The sequence below is a fragment of the Gobio gobio genome, assembly GCF_949357685.1.
Source record: "Gobio gobio genome assembly, chromosome: 7".
In the NCBI taxonomy this organism is placed as follows: Eukaryota; Metazoa; Chordata; class Actinopteri; order Cypriniformes; family Gobionidae; genus Gobio; species Gobio gobio.
This window is the reverse complement of record NC_137103.1, coordinates 33,115,472-33,135,536: the sequence shown is the minus strand read 5'-3', so window position 1 is coordinate 33,135,536 and position 20,065 is coordinate 33,115,472. Positions and strand designations below refer to the sequence as shown.

Sequence of the window (20,065 nt, the reverse complement as noted above, 5' to 3'; positions counted from 1 at the left end):
TTTCTTTACCTGGATCAAATCGACTATGTATGTTGGAGCAGTGTCATGTAAAGCTTTAAAAACAAATAATAAAATCTTAAAATTAATCCGATAGGAGACTAAAAGAGATTCTCTACACAGATCTAGCTGGAAACCAGACTGAACCAAGGCTTCATTTTCTTTCCTTGATCATATTTCCTTCAAAGGAAGACCATATGCACCTCTGCAGGCCGAGGTCTCTCATTCAAAACGAGAAAGCAATTATAAGAGAAACAACAATTCTTTTCTTTTTACAAGCTCAGTCAAGGTGTTTGTGAGTTCAGTGGGTCAGAATCTCTCCCACATTATACGACTGTTTAAAATGACTACAGGTATAATTGACTTGGTAAACAAACAAAAAAACATGCATCGTTTGGAGATGCATCGTTCTTGCCTCTTTATGAAAGTTTTGAAAAAGGGATTATGAGCTATAAGTTCAATAACTAAACACAGCGGGTTGCTGCCAGTGGGGATGTCTGATTTATTTGCGAGCACATGTATAATCTATGCCCAATTTTATTTGGCATTTTCTCTCGAAATCTTTTATTCATGAATGTCATTTGCATAGCCATTATTATAAATGTCAGCAATCTCAAGGGTAGCCTGTTTTAAGTGCATGCCATTATTTAGCGTCGCCATCCTGGATTTAGTGTTGCATTAAGAAGCTGATTGTTTCCTTTTCAGTATAACAGCTACATTGAGTACACCAAGACACTTCCTCTAAATCCCTCACCTGAAGTCTTTGGCATGAATGCCAATGCTGATATTACTAAGGACCAAGTGGAAACACAGCTGCTGTTTGATAGCATTCTTCTCACTCAGGTGCGTCTCACTCATTTTGATTATTGGTGCAAAGTAGCTCTTAGTAGTACTATTATGACCCGTGTGATGTTTGTAACAGTTATTTTTGCATGATTTCGCCCTCACAGTCTCGTTCTTCAGGTGGCAGTGCTACAACTACTGATGACATGGTGTACGAGGTGGCTGCAGACATTCTTAATAAACTTCCTCAGGATTTCGATATAGATGCTGCCATGCGCAAGTACCCCACCAGCTACAATCAAAGCATGAACACGGTGCTGGTGCAGGAGATGGGACGATTCAACAAACTCCTCAAGACCATCCGGGATTCGTGTGTCAACATCCAGAAGGCCATCAAGGTCTGAACATTAGCAAAACCTCTGTGAAGGTTCAGCACTTCAATTTCTGAATTATGCCAAATTTTCAACAAAACCTTTGTATGGAAGCAATGAAAACTTAACAAAAAAGCATTTGATCATATACTCCCTGCTGAAAGATGCAAGGAAAATTCATCGTGCCTCAGGGCATGTCCTAATGCTGTTCACTCCAGCTGAGCCTCCTTGTCCCTTAGTTTGACTGACAGCTCTGATCCCAGTTAGCATTACCAGCCCGCAGGGTGAGAGGGATGCATATGCTGAGATCTGATCACAACCCTGGCTTTCATTTATACATTGTGAACTCTTATCCTATAATCTAACCCTAAAATAATCCCTTTATCGCTTCTGACTACAGCTTGATGAACTTTTTCTCCTTTATCCTTTCATTATCATTCGTGATCATACATATCTATACAACATCAAATGCTAAGCAAAAAAAAAAAAATGTTTTGAAACCAGCCCTTAGAAAGAAATAAAGAAAATGACAACATCTTTTTTCCTTAGAATAGAAAATGCCAATATACTATAAATATGACCGCTATGAGGAATTTACACAGGTCACATGTGATGGCAATTTGTATGCAATTTTGATAATTATAAATAAAACAATCAAGGTGGAAAGACTGGAAAGTAATGAATGAATGCATGTGTGCGTCTTGACATAGGGACTGGTGGTTATGTCTGCTGAACTTGAGGAAGTAGTGAGCAGCATTTTGAAGGGCCGCATCCCTGCCATGTGGATGAAGAAGTCGTATCCCAGCCTCAAACCACTGGGAAGCTACATCAGTGACTTTCTTGAAAGACTCAAGTTTTTACAGGTAAACTCTTCAGTGATAAAGCATATACAGTACTTTTCATTCCACCACAGCGCATCACACTTTATTTGGCATGGAAATGGCACATTCTCAGTAATTGCTTAGTCAAACTATGTATCAAAGATTACAATCACACCACCGTTCAAAAGTTTGGGGGTCAGTACGTTAAAAAAAATCAATAAATAAATGTATACTTTTATTGCGCAGGGATGCATTAAATTGATCAAAAGTTGAAGGCATTTATAATTTAACAAAAGATTTCTTTCAAATAAATGTTCTTTTGAACTTTCTATTCATCAAAAACCCCTGAAAATCACAGTTTTCACAAATATTAAGCAACACAACTGTTTTAAATGCTGATAATGTTTCTTGAGCCCCAAAAGCTTATTAGAATGATTTCCCCAAACTTTTGAACGGTAGTGTATAGCCCTATTCGGACGGTTGTTGTTTCTCATGGGGTCGTAAGGTATCATTTACAGGGGCTAGTCTGTGATTTTATTGCTGTCTGAATCCAGAATGCCAGTGTTTTTCTCCCACCACCCGCTTAAAAATCCCCAGCCGAATGACCTCTTGTTTTTTGACAAACACCAAGGTCTTGTGGTAATTTAATTGCCGTCCGAATCCACATCTCAGAGTTTTCAAGAAGAGATCACTTCAAAATGCACTGTTTATCCTTTTTGACCACTGCAGAGCACCTTACTGTTGCGCTTCGCAGTAAGTATTTACAAGAGGCCAACCGGCAGTTAGCATCGTACTGGTTCCCTCGAGAAAAACCCAATAGGATTTTCCCATAGGCTTTTGGATTATCACAAAAAACAAGCTCTGCGATCAACAAAAGTTTATGATACTTACACGTTTTGTCCATCAAGATAATTATCACAGATGAACACAACTTTTATTCATTTTGAAGCCTAAATGCAGTCGCCAGAAGTAAAAGGCTAAAGGTAAGCTATAAACGGACTACACCACAGTCCCGCAATTTCTCGTCACTAAGCTTCCGACAACTCTGTAAAAGCGTACTGAGCTTACCTTTTCAGCGCGATGATGTTTAATCTCCCCGACAGCCTCTGTAGTCCAATTTAGCCACTTGCTAGCAACTGCCTTTTTTTTCAAGGCACTGAGCAGCTTCAAAAAATCACGAGTGGGGTAATTCTGATGTATTTTATGTCGGAGAATAAAACGTGAAAGTGTCTTGAGCTTGAAAGTGTCACCACAGACCTAATTTCAGCCATTTAGCCAAAATCCCATAAAAAAAACCCCATTGACTTTGGGCTAGGGGAACTGGCAGTGCTAACTCGCGTTTTGGCCTACAAAGTGATGTCATACCTGCAGCACTCTATGGCTGGTAAACTCCTTTGTACTACCATTGGTCTGTGGTGATTACATAATAGGTAGGTGTGCATGGAGGCTCTGCGGCCTTTCACGTGGAAATCTTTTCTGGTTAATTTAATGTCAGACGTCCGCAAGTGAAAACATGAACACACTGGAGAGCTGCTTTATAGTACAACATGAAGTTGTACTTCTGATGAAAAGAGAAGCTGACAGTTTTTCATGTGTAAAACGGTAACGCTTCTTGATTTTAAGCAATCTATTGTATAAAGCGCTATATAAATAAACGTAACGTGACTTTACCACAGTGGCGAATTGCAGAGCTTGTGCAAACATATCCACGTTGATCAGATGCTTTTCTTATGCTTTATTAAAAAAAAAGAATCTCAATTTTGTTACGTGTTTATTTTGTTATTGAGAGGAAAGCATGCAGCACATATTTACATAGTCATCTAAACGCCGCTCCCAGCAGTGTGAGCAGCGTCAGATGTTCGTTAACAGTATACCGCTGGTCACGTATTTCAAACTTAGTTTTACCCCTAAACGAAGAACGACAAAGAACTTTCTTTAGGGGTAAAACAAAGTTTACTTTCAGTAATGCTATGCGTTAAATATTTGGATTCGATAACCACAGTTCTGTACATAAAAAGAATTTCTAGTGATCAATTCAAGTCTTTACTTCAAATCAGTTGTTTCCCAGTGAGTCGTTGGGATACTGAAGTGCACAGTCATACAGCAGATTTAGCAGAAAGCATTCTAGTGTGCATTGTGAGCCACGGGAAAATCACATGCAATGCAAGTGACTGGCTGTCTCATTCAGTTAGCTCAGATTACAACAGGCAAAAGACTGTATTGTAAATGCATTATACAAGTGCCCTTCCATTCAATAAAAGAAAAAAATACTTGAGTCTGTTACATTCCAAAACTCCTTTTGGCCTTCAAGTTATGCCTTTAGAATCAGTTGATGTTGGTGTTTGATAATAGTTTCATCTGTGTCATCCACACAGGATTGGTACATGGACGACACACCTGCAGTGTTCTGGATGTCCGGCTTCTTTTTCACTCAGGCCTTCCTCACTGGAAGCCAGCAGAATTTTGCCCGAAAATACACCATCCCCATTGACCTGCTCAGCTTCGACTTTGAAGTCATGGAGGACATGGAATACAAAACCCCCCCAGAGGATGGTGAGAAAGATAAAGAGAGAGAAGGAAAAGAAAGAGAGTATTGACAAGCATGAAATGTAAAATATATGAGAGGGAAATGGGTTACAAGTGACAAAAGGAAAGAGAGACGCACAGTTTCATTAACCCCTCGCCGCGGCTGAGTGCCATCAATCAGAGTCAACATTACAGTGCTCTGACATCAGACCCCTGCTGCTCTTTCATCAGTACATGATGAGCATCTCTCCAGAGGAAACCCATCTCTCTGAGGCCATCACACACTGCATGACGCCGTTTATGTGTGTGTTTGACTTGAACAGATACTTTGTTGTGTCTACTTCATTTTTTATAGTTCAGTCAGTCAGTCAGTGTATAAGATGGGGAGAGTTTTTAGTTTGTGTGCAGGGGTGTGAAGTACTGCAAAGATGATACTTACTGTAAAGTACATTTCTGCAGGTCTGCATGTTTTAAATCTTTCTGAGCTTACAAGCCAATCAAAATACACGTGTCCTTGTGAAGACACGTCACATTAGTCACAACAACACAGTCCTTGACCTAAAGCAATATGCTTTTATTATAGCCATTGTTGAAGATGCATGAATGTGACTCACGGTCAATGATCAGTCTATATAAAATCAGCTGCTGCTGAACAAGTTTCAGGTAACAGGTTTTAGTTCAGTTTACTGTAGGCTTGCACAATAGGGACATTGGAAATGGTGAATAAAGATTTATTTACTTAGAAAAGCTAAGAAAAAAAGTTTACTTTGTACTTTTAAATGTGGATCTCACTTTTTTTTTTACATGATCTGTTTTCGGCTTGATATTGTGACTTCTCATGCACGACCCATAATTAATCCTTTGTACTTTTTGTATTCGTGCTTCTGTCAGGTGTTTACATCCGTGGCCTTTTCTTAGATGGTGCCCGCTGGGATCGGAGAACAAAACGCTTGGCAGAGTCTTTCCCCAAAATCCTGCATGACACCATGCCTGTGGTGAGAGACTGTAAAATGTATAATCTCATTCAAATAAGGCTGATGACATCATGCATATCCTCTGATGTGGGTACATATTACAAACAGAGATTCAAGTCACAAGAAAGTCATTCCAGTGTGATGATTATTCAGTTGAAAGATGTATTAAACTTGCATAAACTTGTTTCAGTGCAATTCAAAAGTTTCAATGCAATTCTAAAAATATGTTTGCTTGCAGGCAAACTGTAATAGTAACTATGGAAACGAGAAGCAATCATGAGAGAAAAATATTTTTTTCTCCTGATTTTAAAGCAGCATGCAAAAAATGTGAACCAAGGGACATAATGCTAAAAGACACTGCACTGTGTTTACAACATAAACTGCGTAGGAGACTGACACAGACAAGAATAAATAGTTGAAAAAATTTTTTTTTCCGTTTTTTGCACACAAAAAGTATTTTCGTCGCTTTATAACATTAAGGTTGAACCACTGTGTTCACATAGGCGATTTTAACGATGTCTTTACTACCTTTCTGTGCATTAAAAGTGGTAATTAAATAGATGTCTATGGTGGGGTCAGAGGGCTCTCGGATTTCATCAAAAATATCTTCATGTGTTATGAAGATGAACAAAGGTCTTACGGGTTTGGAATGACACAAGGGTGAGTAATAATGACAGAATTTTCATTTTTGGATGCACTTTCTTGAAGAGGCCCCAAGATGATTTGGTTGAATTATATAAATATATGAATCCATTTTCAAGGAAATTGGAAAAATGTGGTGTCTGCTCAGACCCTCTGCAGGGTATAAGGCTGCCGAAGGACAGCTTTTCCTTCACTCGTGTATTATGCAAGTGTTTTTATTTGGCACTGAACACAGAATAAAGCTTTTCTTAAGTTGCATTGCGGCTGCGCGGAGATTAAAGTCAACATATTTACTTTCGTAAAACATTATCAATACAAAAGTTTTGTCCTTGTTTAATATCCGGGATTGACTTTTTCACACATGGCACCTGATAACAACTGGACTAATCTGATGACTGAAGAGAGGAACCTGAAAGTCTGCACATATGATTTAGATGCTCTGTGCAGAACATTATTCTAATCATGTCTATATACGACAGGTGAGATATTCAAATAGTTCGACTATTAACTCTTTCCCCACCATTGACGAAAATTTCCGGCTTTTTTCTATGTTTTCACTGTTATACGGTAGGGTGCGCTATGACACATCTTCTGAAAAAGTACTGAATCTCCTGATCAAAACACATGCAAAGAAGAAGCAGAAACAAGCAATAGCATATGTAAGCAGATACATAAAATAATGTGATCATCAATATTAAACAGTATGTAAATCAAATATTATAATATCTAATGTTACTGAATGAAATGTCGACCCAGGACGAGCTATAGGACTGTGCAAGCATTAGGACTCGATCTACTCCAGCTATGTTTTGAACATCGTTCTGAATCCAAATCCAGATGTAATCTTTGACAAAAACATGTTTTTCTCAGCTTTTTGCTCAAAATGTTGCTTTTTTATGAAACTTACACACACGCGAGTGTTGATAAACAAAGAATGCACAAAGCTAGAAAAAAAATCATGTTTTTTTCAAGCAGAGGCTCTGTTCTTTCTTTTGATATATTGCATGTTCAGATATTGGGGGGCCATGAACATTTTGTGAAAATTATTAAAAACTCTGGCGGTGAAAGAGTTAAATGTAACAGAACAGGGTGAGAAAAAGACTTCTATTAATTGTGTCCTTTTTATTCTGCACAATGGACGTTGCCACGATAAATAATGCATTCACAGCTGTTTAATATTCAGACATTTCAGGAAAACTCATTACCAAAATAAGGTTTTGACAAGAGCTAAACTTAATTAAACATGCATTTGTCACTTACGGTAAAACTTTGAAATGCAAATTTCTTTTGAAGGCCATTATTCATTTCAGCTGAAAGCATTTCATCTGAAACACAGAGAATAAACACATATATATAAACTACCAACTTTTCATGTACCCCTTTGTTTCTGAGGTATATTAAGAGTTTCTGATAAAGGGGTTTGGGGCTTTGAATTTGTTTTTGGGGCAGCTTTCTTTCAGTTACGTATCTTGGATACCAAGCCGAGGAAAATGGGTTTGATTATCAACAAGGGAAAATTATATGTTGATTCCCCACCATATTTTTTTCTTTTTTTTAAACTGAACAAAAATCCCACTCCTCTCAATCCGTTAGAAATTATGAAATAACCAACCATATTTGCATAGTAATCAAAGCAGATTGTAGGAAGAGAGAAAGAGCAAAGAAACTGCTTCTCAACTACTCATCATATTGTCTGTCTGCAGATCTGGCTGAAGCCCATGAAGAAACAGGATGTTCCAGAGCGCCAGTGCTACATTTCTCCCGTCTACAAGACCAGTGAGAGACGCGGGACCCTTTCCACCACTGGACACTCCACCAACTACGTCATTGCAATGAACCTGAATTCAGACGTGCCTCCAGAGCACTGGATCCGTCGCGGAGTGGCCTTACTGTGTCAGCTTAACTCATAGATATGCTGCTCTGCTTCTAGTATCCTTCATTTGACTTTTGTTTATTTAGATATATCAAACAACATCAAATATGAGTTCAGTGATGTTTCTGTTTCAAGACAAAAAGTATACCATTTGGCAAACACCTAAATAAAAGTCTTCCTATCTCTAAAGGCACAATTTAAAAGATGATCAGTAGCAATAAGAATACATTTATAAAAATGATTAGAAAAATTACATATTCAAAAAAATATATAGTCACAGACTAGAGCATTTTAATGAGATTTTTAATAAGATAAAACTCAAAAGTAGGCTTTGCAAACTTTATTTTCCACTTCTGACAAAGAAATGCACAGACAATCAGCAAGAATGGCACATGTATTAAAAATGCTTTAACATCCAAGATTTTTTACCCCCAAAAAATTGTGCGCCAAAATTGACAAACTAAAATGCACGTAAACATCTGGATGGTCCTTTTTTGAAATACAATGTAAAGCATAAAGAAAACTGGTGTGCGTCGTTTTTATTTATCGAGTTGATTTCTTTGCACCACTTCACCAAGGTGTTTCATTCGAGCTTTAGAGCCGTTTTACTCAAATATTATGCTTTAACAATTTCACAGACGTACACAGGATTTAGACCTAATCTCTGAAGACCATCAAACTCATTGCCGTTACATTCAAGATGTAAAACATACGTACTTTAGGGAAAGAGGAAAATCAACAGCAAGTGTTCCATCTCTCCATTTCATAAGAGAAATGAAACACAACTAGGCAGTTTGCTTCATGCATGTTTCCATCCAATCAAGTACATTTAATGAATGCAATTAATAATGATACACACCCACGAGAACAAATAAATGGATGTCACATGGTGACAGGATAAGCATGAATCACATAACATGCCCCACCAACTCATGACGATAGAGGATTCAAGCAGCGAACAGCAAGTGGAATGTGTAGAGGCGACTGCGGGCAAGGCAGCGCTTATGCGCAAATTCAGGAACAGCCCATATTTGGCACAATCAAAATGTTGCACTCATTAAACAAGAAATCACATTAACAGGGGGACAGATGAACACGTTCTATAGATTTGATTGACTTTCGTACAGCTTCACATAAGGCCAATAATTCAAATGTGTGCATTCATTTCAACAATGGGATTGTGGGAATGGGATTGAGCGTTTAAGATTGTCAAAAAAACACTTCATAATTTTTTACATAAAAAAAAGGAATGGTTCTCCCAAACATAATATGCAAAGTAGGTTTTTAGATGGTCAGTGAATAAAAGGTCTTGATTTCTCACAAAATATTCAGAATTTTATGCAAACTATCGAGTAATACCAAACATGTCTCATAGTTAAAATAAAAAAAGTAACAAAATGCCAGCATGTTTAACAAAAAAATTAGACTTCAGTAGCAAATCTTCTTTGGGGAACATAATTCTTTTTTGAAATTCAACTGTAACAAGATCATTATTTACAACACTTGGATATGAAAAATCAACTTGTATTTATATTCAGAAAGTAGTCTAGATCATGTTAACTTTTATCAATCAACAAATAGACTCCCCAAAGAAAAAGAAGGTATTCCTTGATGTACAGATATGCTCAGCGAGTTGTTCTTCATTTAAAATCACAGTGCTTTAGTATTAGCTTTAATACTGGGCTTGTTCAGTCACTATTCATCTGACCTTCTGAATGCGATCGGTCTTTCGGCAGAACTGTGTCACAGGTTGTTTTTAACACTGTTGCATACCTTTTTCTTCAAATATTCAAAGTTGGCCAAAACAGTAGTACCATGTTTGCCAATAATAACAAAGGAAGAAGAAACAAAAATCAAACATGAAATTCTAAGACTGAGGACACTCCCATCACTATGAACAGTAAATATTGTGTAGGAAACAAACAAGTAGTCAATGCTGAGAGCAAAGTGTAAACCAGTAAAGAAAAGAGCTCTTTTAAAGAGCGTCACGTGTTGTTTCTCATGATCCTGGCACACAATACTGACCAGTACTTCTCAATAAATTAAAAGAAAATCTGCAGAGTTGATGCTAGTTGCGCTCTGTTGCACCATTTTAGTACCTGACACGGCGATGGTGACACACACTAGACATACACAGCACAACACGCCAGTTACAAATGAGTGGACTACGAGTTACAATGCATATGAATGAAAGATGACACTGAACGGGTGACTGATGAATAGCTGCTTCTCTATAGGACACAGTCCTAAAAAAAAGCCCACTACAATATTAAAGGGATAACCCAAATAATGGGGAGTGTTTCTTGTGTGCTGTGGATATGTCTGACTGGACATACATACTCAAAACAAACAAAAACAAAAATGACAAGAGAACGGTTCAGAAGCTACATCTACAAAAGAGCTTGAAGATGACGAGTAACCGTTTTGAGTGGCCTAGAGAGGTGGTTAGAGAAGATGAAATGTAAACATGTTTGTTTGCATGTCCATGTCCACTGTAAGCTACTGATGCGGTCTTCTGAGACATGCTTGCAAGACTGTACCATCACAAAGCCACTTTAGGGCAAAGCACGTGTGTGAATGTAGCTGAATGACACCTCCCCCCCGCCCCGATCACAGTCTCCAGCTAGAAGCCAAAATCAATCACAATGTGATCCTCGAAGATGGCGATCAGCAGCATGATGCCGAATCCCGTGAGCATGCCCAAGTTCTGCAGGACGAAGTGACCCATCTCGCAGCGTTTGTGCTCTTCGCTGTCACCATGAAGCATCTCTGGCAACTGAAGATGAAGATGAAGAGGAATTTGATATTGTTAGATAGAAGATAACATTCTAACACAGACAAAAAAATAAGGTTTGCTGCATAGCTTACAGGAAAAAAACTGATACCATATTACAAGGTTTTATTACACAGGTTACTATTTTGGTTATATACACTGATCAGGCATAACATTATGACCACAGCATGGGCACCCTGACTGGTCTGCGGCTAAGCAACCCCTTATGCAACAAACTGCGATGCACTGTGTATTTTGACAGCTTTCTATCAGAACCAGCATTCACTTCTTGAGCAATTTGAGCTACAGTAGCTCGTCTGTTTGATCGGACCACACGGGCCAGCCTTCGCTCCCCACGTGCATCAATGAGCCTTGGCCGTCCATGACCCTGTCGCCGGTTCACCTGTTCCTTCCTTGGACCACTTTTTATACTGACCACTGCAGACTGGGAACACCCCACAAGAGCTGCAGTTTTGGAGATGCTCTGTAGTCGTCTAGCCATCACAATTTGGCCCTTGTCAAACTTGCTCAAATCCTTACACTTGCCCATTTTGCTGCTCACTTCCGACGTAGACGTAACAATCATGCAACATTTCTTCTTTTTTTGATGCATTAAAATGATCAAAAGTGACAGTAAATACTTGTTGCGAGAATTCTATTATTTCAAATAAACGCTGTTATTCGAACTTAATATTCATCAAATAATCCTAATAAAAATTAAAAAAATTAACTGTTTTCAATATTGATGATATGAAATAATAGCAAATCAGATAATTAGAATGATTTCTGAAGTAACGATGCTGAAAATTCAGCTTTGACATCACAGGAATTACTGTTTTACTGTAATTTGATTAAATAAATGCAGCCTTGGTATTGGAGTATTTTAAGTATTTTAAAATCTTACTGACCCCAATTTTTTAGGTAGTAAATGCAGTTTATGTGAATCTTTTTCAATTTATGCACATCTTTGTAGTTCCATCCAGCCTTTTTATGCAATATCCCAAAATGCACATACAAATAGTTGGCTGGAAACAACTAGAAAAGCTTGCTCTGAACCACAAGGATCAAACATTGTAAACAGGCATTGGGCGACAGCTTCAGTGATTATAATGGGAGTGCTCTAATATTGTCAAGTTGCTTGCGTTGAATAACTGATTTGTTTTTCATGCTGCTAAGCAGCCCAGTGCAAACTGGGCCCAGTTGACCAGCAAATATGAATTCAGAAATGGTTGTCGGGTTGAGCAAGGGTTGTGCAAGATGGCACATAGTTGCAAGTATTTCAAATTGAAATGAATCGTTTCAAGTGATCAACAATTATGACCATAACTGGCAAGCTAAGATAATCTGCATTGTGGTTCTCTTACCATATCCACTAATGCCACATAGAGAAACATGCCAGCAGTAACAGCAAAGATCCAGCTGGTGACGTTGTGTGTGTACTGTCCCACGGCCGTGCCTATCACCATGCCAGCGTAAGCCATCAGGGCAGAGAGGACGTTGTATACAATGGCTTGCTTCACTGACATCCCAGCTTTCAATAAAACAGCAAAGTCGCCTGAAAGCAAACACAAATGTGCACTATTAAATGTACAATAAACAACAGTACATTAGTGTGGGTATAGTTAACCCATGCTAAACCTGACAATAACTTGCTTTGAGAACTGGATGTCCTTCTTAATCTTTCCTTGTGTTTTAGAAATTCTATAAATTCCTTTCCTCCTAATTACTGAAAATATACCGTTTGTGAGAAGCCTTCACATCCATCTGTCCTCTCTAAACTACACTCTGGACTTTTGCTCTGTCACAAGACCCGATTAAATCAGTCATCAAAGGCAATTAACAGCACTGCAGGGTGTTAAGAAACCCTTTATTATAGTTGTTTCTTAAGCCACAATATGGGGAGTCTAGAATCTCAGACAAAAAAATTGCTGCTCCAAACGTTATTAGAGTCCCATCACCTCCACTGGATGGCTAACAGTAAATGTAAAAAGCATCAAAAACAAAACATCATTGTTACATCAAAGGCATACTCAGTTTCTTCTGTTGTATTGTAATGTCTGTTTCAGTTTAAAAAAAAATGGGAACTTTTAAAAAGAGTGGCCCTCTAGACGGCTACCTCAAAACTTCATAAAAGCTTTGCTGTCTTCTAAAACCCATATGTGCTGCGGTGTTGTTTTTAGTTCAGTATTTCTGATTCATTCAAACATGAAAAAGAGAGCAGAGAAAAACTCTTTCTTGAGCTTGGAGCTCTTTGCTTTGATGTTCCTGAGTTTGTGTCAATCAATAATGGATAAAGGACACCTCATTGGCAATGAAAACTCAAGGCTTGCACCAGGATCGCTGCATCACCCTAAAGCTAAGCCTGACCTCTCTTGTTGACATGTTTATATCTTTTTTCAGGGCTGTGGCCTGTTCACACCAAGGACAGTAACTATAACTATGAAGTTTTAATAATCATTCTAATTTTATTAGAATGGGCAAGTCCACACTACAGCTATAGCAAACAACACAGAAGAACAATATTGGCTCTGTCCCAAATAGTACCCTAAACTCTCGCAGTCTTCCTACGAGTCTGCTGTGCTCTTCAGTTCGGGCTCTGCAAAAGTGTGCATCAAGGGCGCATATAGACCACAAAGGGGCTCGCGAGCACCCTTCTGAAACCTAAAATGACAAGCGGGACACCCGGCGGTCTCATGGACTTAACGGAAATGCGCACACGGCAACCATTGTAAATCCACAAGACCCAAAGTGCATATGAAGTGTGACATTTGGGACAGGGCCATTGGAAAAAAATTGTTCTGAAAGGGATTCGAACAGTTGATGAACTGTAAAAACATTGGCAGCCAATCAGAATCCACCCAACTTTAAGCTTGATCATTTAAAATAGCAGAAGACATCATAATGATTATAAACAAAATGTTACTGTTTAGTACTGCACATCTATTTTGTCTCTTTTGATACTGCAGCTGGTTAACCCCTAGAGGTCGGCAGTCGCGCCGTCGATACCACCTTGCTTTTTTTTTCATGCGAAAGAGACTCAAATTATTTCGGTCATACAGGCAAGTGTTATACATCATTATAATCTGTTAAGATGTCTACTTTTTGTTTTTATTGTGAGTACACACAAATAAATGTTGTGCTTTTTGCAAAATAAAGAAATCAAACATGATGCGAGATCTGCCGCCTTTCTTTCAATGAAGTCCATTCAGATACTTGTCAGAAAATGAACTTTAACTTAGTGAATACTTGTCAGACAAACATAAGACATATGTCCAAAGAAAAATTGAAATGTCAATCAAATAATGTAAATCAAAACGACAACAAATATTCTCTGTTTATGTAATCTGTTTGAAAAGAGAGAGATGTCAGTCGTTCGCGACCTGCCTCATTATCTGCTAATGCTGCCACGCCCACGGAGAGCGCCTTCTATTCAAAGGCAAATTCTGACGAGTGCCATGCATGTACTCCCTGCCCGCATCATGTGTAGTGAGACTCATGTACTTTACATTGCTCTGAGATGCGGTGAGGAATAATCCTGGAATAATTTACCTCAGAAGAAGAGCTGGTTTCATTTCGAGGACAACAGATCCGGCCGAGGATTGTGACGGGTAGGCCTATGTTTATTCTGTTCTTTATTCTAATCATGATATAGATTAGTGTCTGTGAATATTAAACTGCAAAAAGACTGTTTAAATATGAATCTTGCATGTTCTGCGTGTCTCTGTGTGAATGAATGGAGCTGACACGCAGTTAGTTTACTACACATACAGTGGTAAACACTATATTGGCTTTTCCCAAACTATATTGTTATACTGAGATGAGCGAAATCGACTAAAATATGTAATAAATACTGAAATAAAACAACATAAAATGTCATAGACGCAAGACTGTTTAGACAATATTTCTTTGGCCTGTATGGATAGATAATGAAGTGTAGGGTTTGAAAGACTTTTTTAAAGTCAACATTTAAGTGATGAAAGTCGAGTCGACTAGTCACTGATGAGTAATTAATGAATAAATAAGCCTGACATTGAGCTGAAAATTTTTTTTTGTGTACAGCTATGGTATATAACAGCGCTGCCCAAACGTCAAGCTTAAAGCGTCATGGCAGAGCAATAAAGTTGACTATTCTGTGCAACCCCTATGTCACATCAATAATGCAAATCAATAATGCAATAACACAAATTTTTGCTCAGATGCTATAAATCCAGTACCAGTCAAAAAATGTAAACACATTACTATTCGAATTAATGTTTTTGAAGTCTCTTATGCTCACCAAGCACGCATTTATTTGACCAAAACAAAATTCCATTTAAAATAATTAGGGATGGGGCCGATCCGATCCAGTATCGGTATCGGGACCGATACCAGCTTAATTCACGTATCGGATTTTCCCGATCCAACCTGCGGAGAAATCCGATATCCATGAGCCACGTCTGCGCTTTCCAAAAGTGATTCCCGCCCGCTTGTCTGCTAGCTGGCTGCACACTATGGAATGGATTTCCTGAACGGACGCGCGAGACACGCCCCACTCAGGAAATCCATTCCGCAGTTTGCAGCAGGATAGCATTGAGCAGCATTGTGGCTAGCCAACATGTCAGCTGTGTGGAAATACTTCACACTGGAAACACCGCAGAGCAAGACATTGTTTGCAAAACCGTAATTCAGAGAGGTGGAAGCTCCCTCGCGTCGTACAACACAACGAACGCAATTAAACATTTAAAAAAGCAGACAAGACTAGGGTGATATTTAAGAGATCAGGGCTTGACATTGACAATCGCCATCTGCGGTTGTATTTCGGCTGTGTAACACTCACACCAGCCACTTTGATCTTATTATGGTCTTCTCAAAAGCCATCTGTTATAATCACATTGCACATTATAACCAATCACACGTGTTTATATTGAGTTTATGAATATAATAATCAGAGGCGTTCAGATTAGCGGAGTTTTGTTGAGAGCGTGCGCGGCTCTCACTCTCGCTGAAATCTACACTCAAAGCAGAGATAAACGTGCGATGTACGCAGGAGATTCATTCATCATACAGTGATTGACAGTTTTTGTTATATTTCAGCACCGAAAATAGTTTCAAACAAAACACAGCAGAACCACAGCGCATCTGATATGACTGGCATTAGGTTGGCTTGAAGTTCGCGAATCTAGGGACCGTCTCTAAAGTTACATACAACATTGGTAGGCTATACACGTTTCTAACTTAAATGGCATTTGAAGAGAATGACTTAGTCATTAAAGGTATGATGCACACCTTTTGGATTTTTGATATTTAATCAAATAAACAGTCAAATCATATGAAAATATATGCTTTATTTCACTAGAATACTGTAGGGGCTCTTACACAAAATATGCTAGATTTAAATGTGTCATAGCTGATAGAACACTGATGAGAATATTGCTTGAGAATATATTTACAGATATAATATTAGAGATTTATGCATTATGCGTTGCCATTGACGACGGCCATTATAAGGAAGGAAATCCCACAGAATCTAGCTTAAAAAAGTGCTTAGAGCTGCTTGATTTATTTATTTTTTTTGTTGATTTTCAAATATAAATTGATAACCGTGATAATTTGGGTCACTATTATGTTCATATCATACTTGCCTGTTGAGTGGAGTTTATGTCAGCATCATATAAAATCAACAATAATGATAATAATAATATTAAAGCAAACACAGCTCTGGTATCGGAATCGGCCGATATCCAAATTCAGGTATCGGGATCGGAAGTGAAAAAATGTGGATCGGTGCATCCCTAAAAATAATGGTTTTCTATTTTAATATACTGTAAAATATCATGTATTTCTGTGATGCAAAGCTGAATTTTCATCAGCCATTTCTTACTTTTTTCAGGATTCTTGGATGAATAAATGATCAAAGGTTATAAAAAGAAATATAAAGAAGCACAGCATTTTCCAACATTGATAATAAATCAGCCTATCAGAATGATTTCTGAAGGATCGTGTGACACTGAAGACTGGAATAATGGCTGATAAAAATTCAGTTTTACATCACCAAAATAGATCATTTTAGTATATTAAAATAGAAAACCATTATTTTATAAAATTTCACACCATTACTGCTTTTTTCTGCTTAAATAAATACAGGCTTTGTGAGCATGAGATGTCTTTCAAAAACATAAAAAATAGTAATGCATCAAATCTTTTGCTAATTTAAGCCACTTACCTAGTTCATGGGGCAGTTCGTGACAGAACACAGCTACTGAAGTACTAATGCCACCTGTTATATTAGCACTGAAAGCAGCACCTGTATGGGACAAACACAGTTCCTCAGATACAGAAACCCTTTTGATTAAAGGGTTAGTTCACCCAAAAATTTAAATAAATGTAATTAATTACTTACCATCATGCCGTTCCACACCCGTAAGATCTCTGTTCATCTTCGGAACACAAATTAAGATATTTTTTGTCGAAATACGAGGGTTCAGTGAGGCCTGCATAGCCAGCAATGAAATTTCCTCTCGCAAGATCCATTAATTTACTAAAAACAAGTTCATGTGAGTACAGTGGTTCAATATTAATATTATAAAGCGGCGAGAATTTTTTGGTGTGCCAAAAAAACTAAATAACGACTTCTATAGTGATGGCCGATTTCAAAACACTGCTTCATGAAGCTTCGGAGCGTATCGAATCAGCGAGTCGAATCATGATTCGGATCGCGTGTCAAACCGCCAAACTGCTGAAATCACATGACTTTGGCGTGCCGAACCACTGATTTGATACACTGATTCATAACGCTCCGAAGATTCTTTGGCGCACCGAAAACATTCTCGTAATATTGATATTGAATATGCAGGCCATCGGATTTCAACAAAAAGGTCTTACGGGTGTGGAACGGCATGAGGGTGAGTAATAAATGAGTAATACATTTCATTTTTGGGTGAACTAACCCTTTAAAGACAAATGAATCTGCTACTAGTTTCAAACTGACCTATAGCGAGTCCATCACTAAAGTTATGCATGCCATCTCCCATAATGACCATCCATGCTATGCTGGCGATCCCTGCATCTTTCATTTCCTGGTCAGAGTGACAGTGCCCATGGTGGGAGTGACCATGACCATGGCCATGTCCATGTCCATGCTTTTTTGACTTGGCCTTTGGTCCACTGTCCTCTTCTGTTTTTACAGTCACATTATAGGGGTGATCTGAGACTGCTAGTGGCATCTTGCTGGGTGAATCCAGAGATTGCAACTCCGTCATCTGAGTGTCATTATGTCCAGCTTCACACGTTGTACCTTCTCCTGCATGAAAAGGAGGGAAGGAGTTACTTTTATCGCCAGTGCCGACATGCATATGACCAGCTCTGTACTAAAGTGTCTCTGGACCAGAGGATGATAACACTGATGCAAAACCAGGTTTTATTCAATCCAAAGGAATTGTCTGAATTGTTCAGACTCAGACGCTGACTCAACCTCCTCAGCTCACGGTCTGGACTCAGACTTCAACGGGCTGGTCTTGACTCAAATGCTGAGTTACTTCTGAATATTACTGCACCAAAGCTTGGTGTGTTACACAGCTTGAGTTTACAAAAGATCAGTATATAGGAAGAGAAACGGAAGGATCTTCAGGATATCAACTTTACTTAAAAGCCAAACAAATTGCGTTGGGATTTGACGAAGAAATGAACAACCCACCCTCTGTTAAAGGCTTCAGGTGGAGCCACTCAGCATCTGAATGCCTGTTGAGTTTGTGGTCTGACAATTTCCTCCCGATCTCTGCCTGCTCTCCTTTTTTCTTTCTCTGGCAGAGGCTTCCCTGTGGAAAGCATGAACAGACAAGCGTTTATAGGCACTAGGTTCTGAGAAGGGCATTTCATTGTGCCTCACTATCTGCTGCAATTCTGGATTTTATTTTAGTCTGCCTCAGCTCTGTCATTCTTAAACAACCATGTGTGACTGGTTTTCTTGCTCTTTTTGCAAACTTTCTAACATTTCTTCTCTGTGTTTAAACTTTAAGGTATCGTGGTGTCTCTCACCCTTTGGTCGCTGTAGTGTTTGAACATGCCAATGCAATGTTCAATGATGAAGAGGAGGTAGATTCCTGCTAGTGCAGTCAGTCCTTTCCAAACTCCGTCAAACTTTGTCAGAAAATCCTCTTCAGGTTCTTCCCCAGTGTGTGCTTCATGACTGTGATTATGGCCCTCTTGAGCCTGTAAAATATAGGGAAACAGTTGAAAAGTTTGACTGTTTGGACCTTTGCAATGGTTAAATCTTAATTTGCCCCAAAAAAGGAACTTACGTGAGGGAGTAGATGCAGTAAGGCGTCACCGCTGAGGGTTCCCACTGCTAGTGCCACCAAGAAGGTCAAGAGAAACTTGAAGCAGGACTGGTTGAGGATGGGCACCAGAACAACACCCAGCAGAGACAGCAGACTGATGATGGTGATAGACACAAAGCCCCACGTCCAGACCAACACTGCAGAAACATAAATCAGCAGCAGTGGGTAAGACTGGGATCACTGCATAGAGTTTCAACTAATGCAGAGCACAAATTGCGAGTATGGGACACCATACTTGGCTACACATCACTTTCATTAAACGCCAGGTTCAGACTAAACAATATTAATGTCTGTTACGATAGTCACTGTCAGATTATGCGATTTCTAAATTCAGACTCCTAAACTGTGTCGTGTCGTGGATAAGAAACATGTCAGACTGCACGTTGCTTCCCAACTAATCATCGCAAGCCATCTTCGATGACGTGTGTGATGTCATCAAGAAGGCGGAACTATCAACTGACTTCACGAGAGCGTAAACAAACAATGGTTGACCTAGCCTAATGCTAATTCCAGTACTCACCAGGTTGCTTAAGCTACACAAACCTTTCCTCTATTGCATAATTCCACCTAGCAGCACCAACACAATTGTCTCTTTCGTTTCACCATGTTTGAAAGCTGTGTACGGGACAGCGTTGGTGCTCCTATTAGTCAACATCACAACATCACAGATGGAACCCGTCTCGGTGGCCCGAAAAAAAATGAAAGGGGCACTTCAGCGCTGGGAAGATGAATGTGTATTTAAACTGTGTCATTTATGTAGTAGAAATGTGAAATTATTTTTGAATTTGGTGCCTTCTAGACTGAGAAAAGACAGAAAATGTATTTTTGTCTCATGTGGATGAAAGACAACAATTCCCAGAATGCACTTGCTTCGCTGCCCTATGAGGCCACTCCCTACACCGCCCCCAGCGTTGTTTTGATCTTCATAATAATACAATAATTTTGTTCAGTAAGAGAATAAACACTACAATTAAAAACTGAACGTGTCTT

General features: G+C 38.8%; 2 protein-coding genes across 2 annotated transcripts in view; one reads left to right on the top strand and one right to left on the bottom strand.

Moving 5' to 3' along the window:
- Positions 1-8,500, top strand: part of dnah7 (dynein, axonemal, heavy chain 7) — a gene marked incomplete at its 5' end in the record, with an annotated part of 72,919 nt that extends 64,419 nt beyond the window's left edge. Inside the window, 6 exons of the mRNA XM_079820691.1 lie at positions 703-840; positions 948-1,178; positions 1,862-2,014; positions 4,348-4,525; positions 5,390-5,493; positions 7,818-8,500. Of these exons, the coding sequence (XP_079676817.1) occupies positions 703-840; positions 948-1,178; positions 1,862-2,014; positions 4,348-4,525; positions 5,390-5,493; positions 7,818-8,024 (1,011 nt within the window). The 3' untranslated portion in view covers positions 8,025-8,500. The remainder of the gene's footprint in view (positions 1-702; positions 841-947; positions 1,179-1,861; positions 2,015-4,347; positions 4,526-5,389; positions 5,494-7,817) is intronic.
- The window catches only part of slc39a10 (solute carrier family 39 member 10), a 35,378-nt gene continuing 23,586 nt past the window's right edge, over positions 8,274-20,065 (bottom strand). The window contains exons 4-10 of the mRNA XM_079821993.1: positions 19,037-19,212; positions 18,774-18,947; positions 18,433-18,553; positions 17,728-18,039; positions 16,963-17,043; positions 12,125-12,315; positions 8,274-10,763 (exon numbers count right to left, since the gene is read on the bottom strand). Of these exons, the coding sequence (XP_079678119.1) occupies positions 10,611-10,763; positions 12,125-12,315; positions 16,963-17,043; positions 17,728-18,039; positions 18,433-18,553; positions 18,774-18,947; positions 19,037-19,212 (1,208 nt within the window). The 3' untranslated portion in view covers positions 8,274-10,610. The remainder of the gene's footprint in view (positions 10,764-12,124; positions 12,316-16,962; positions 17,044-17,727; positions 18,040-18,432; positions 18,554-18,773; positions 18,948-19,036; positions 19,213-20,065) is intronic.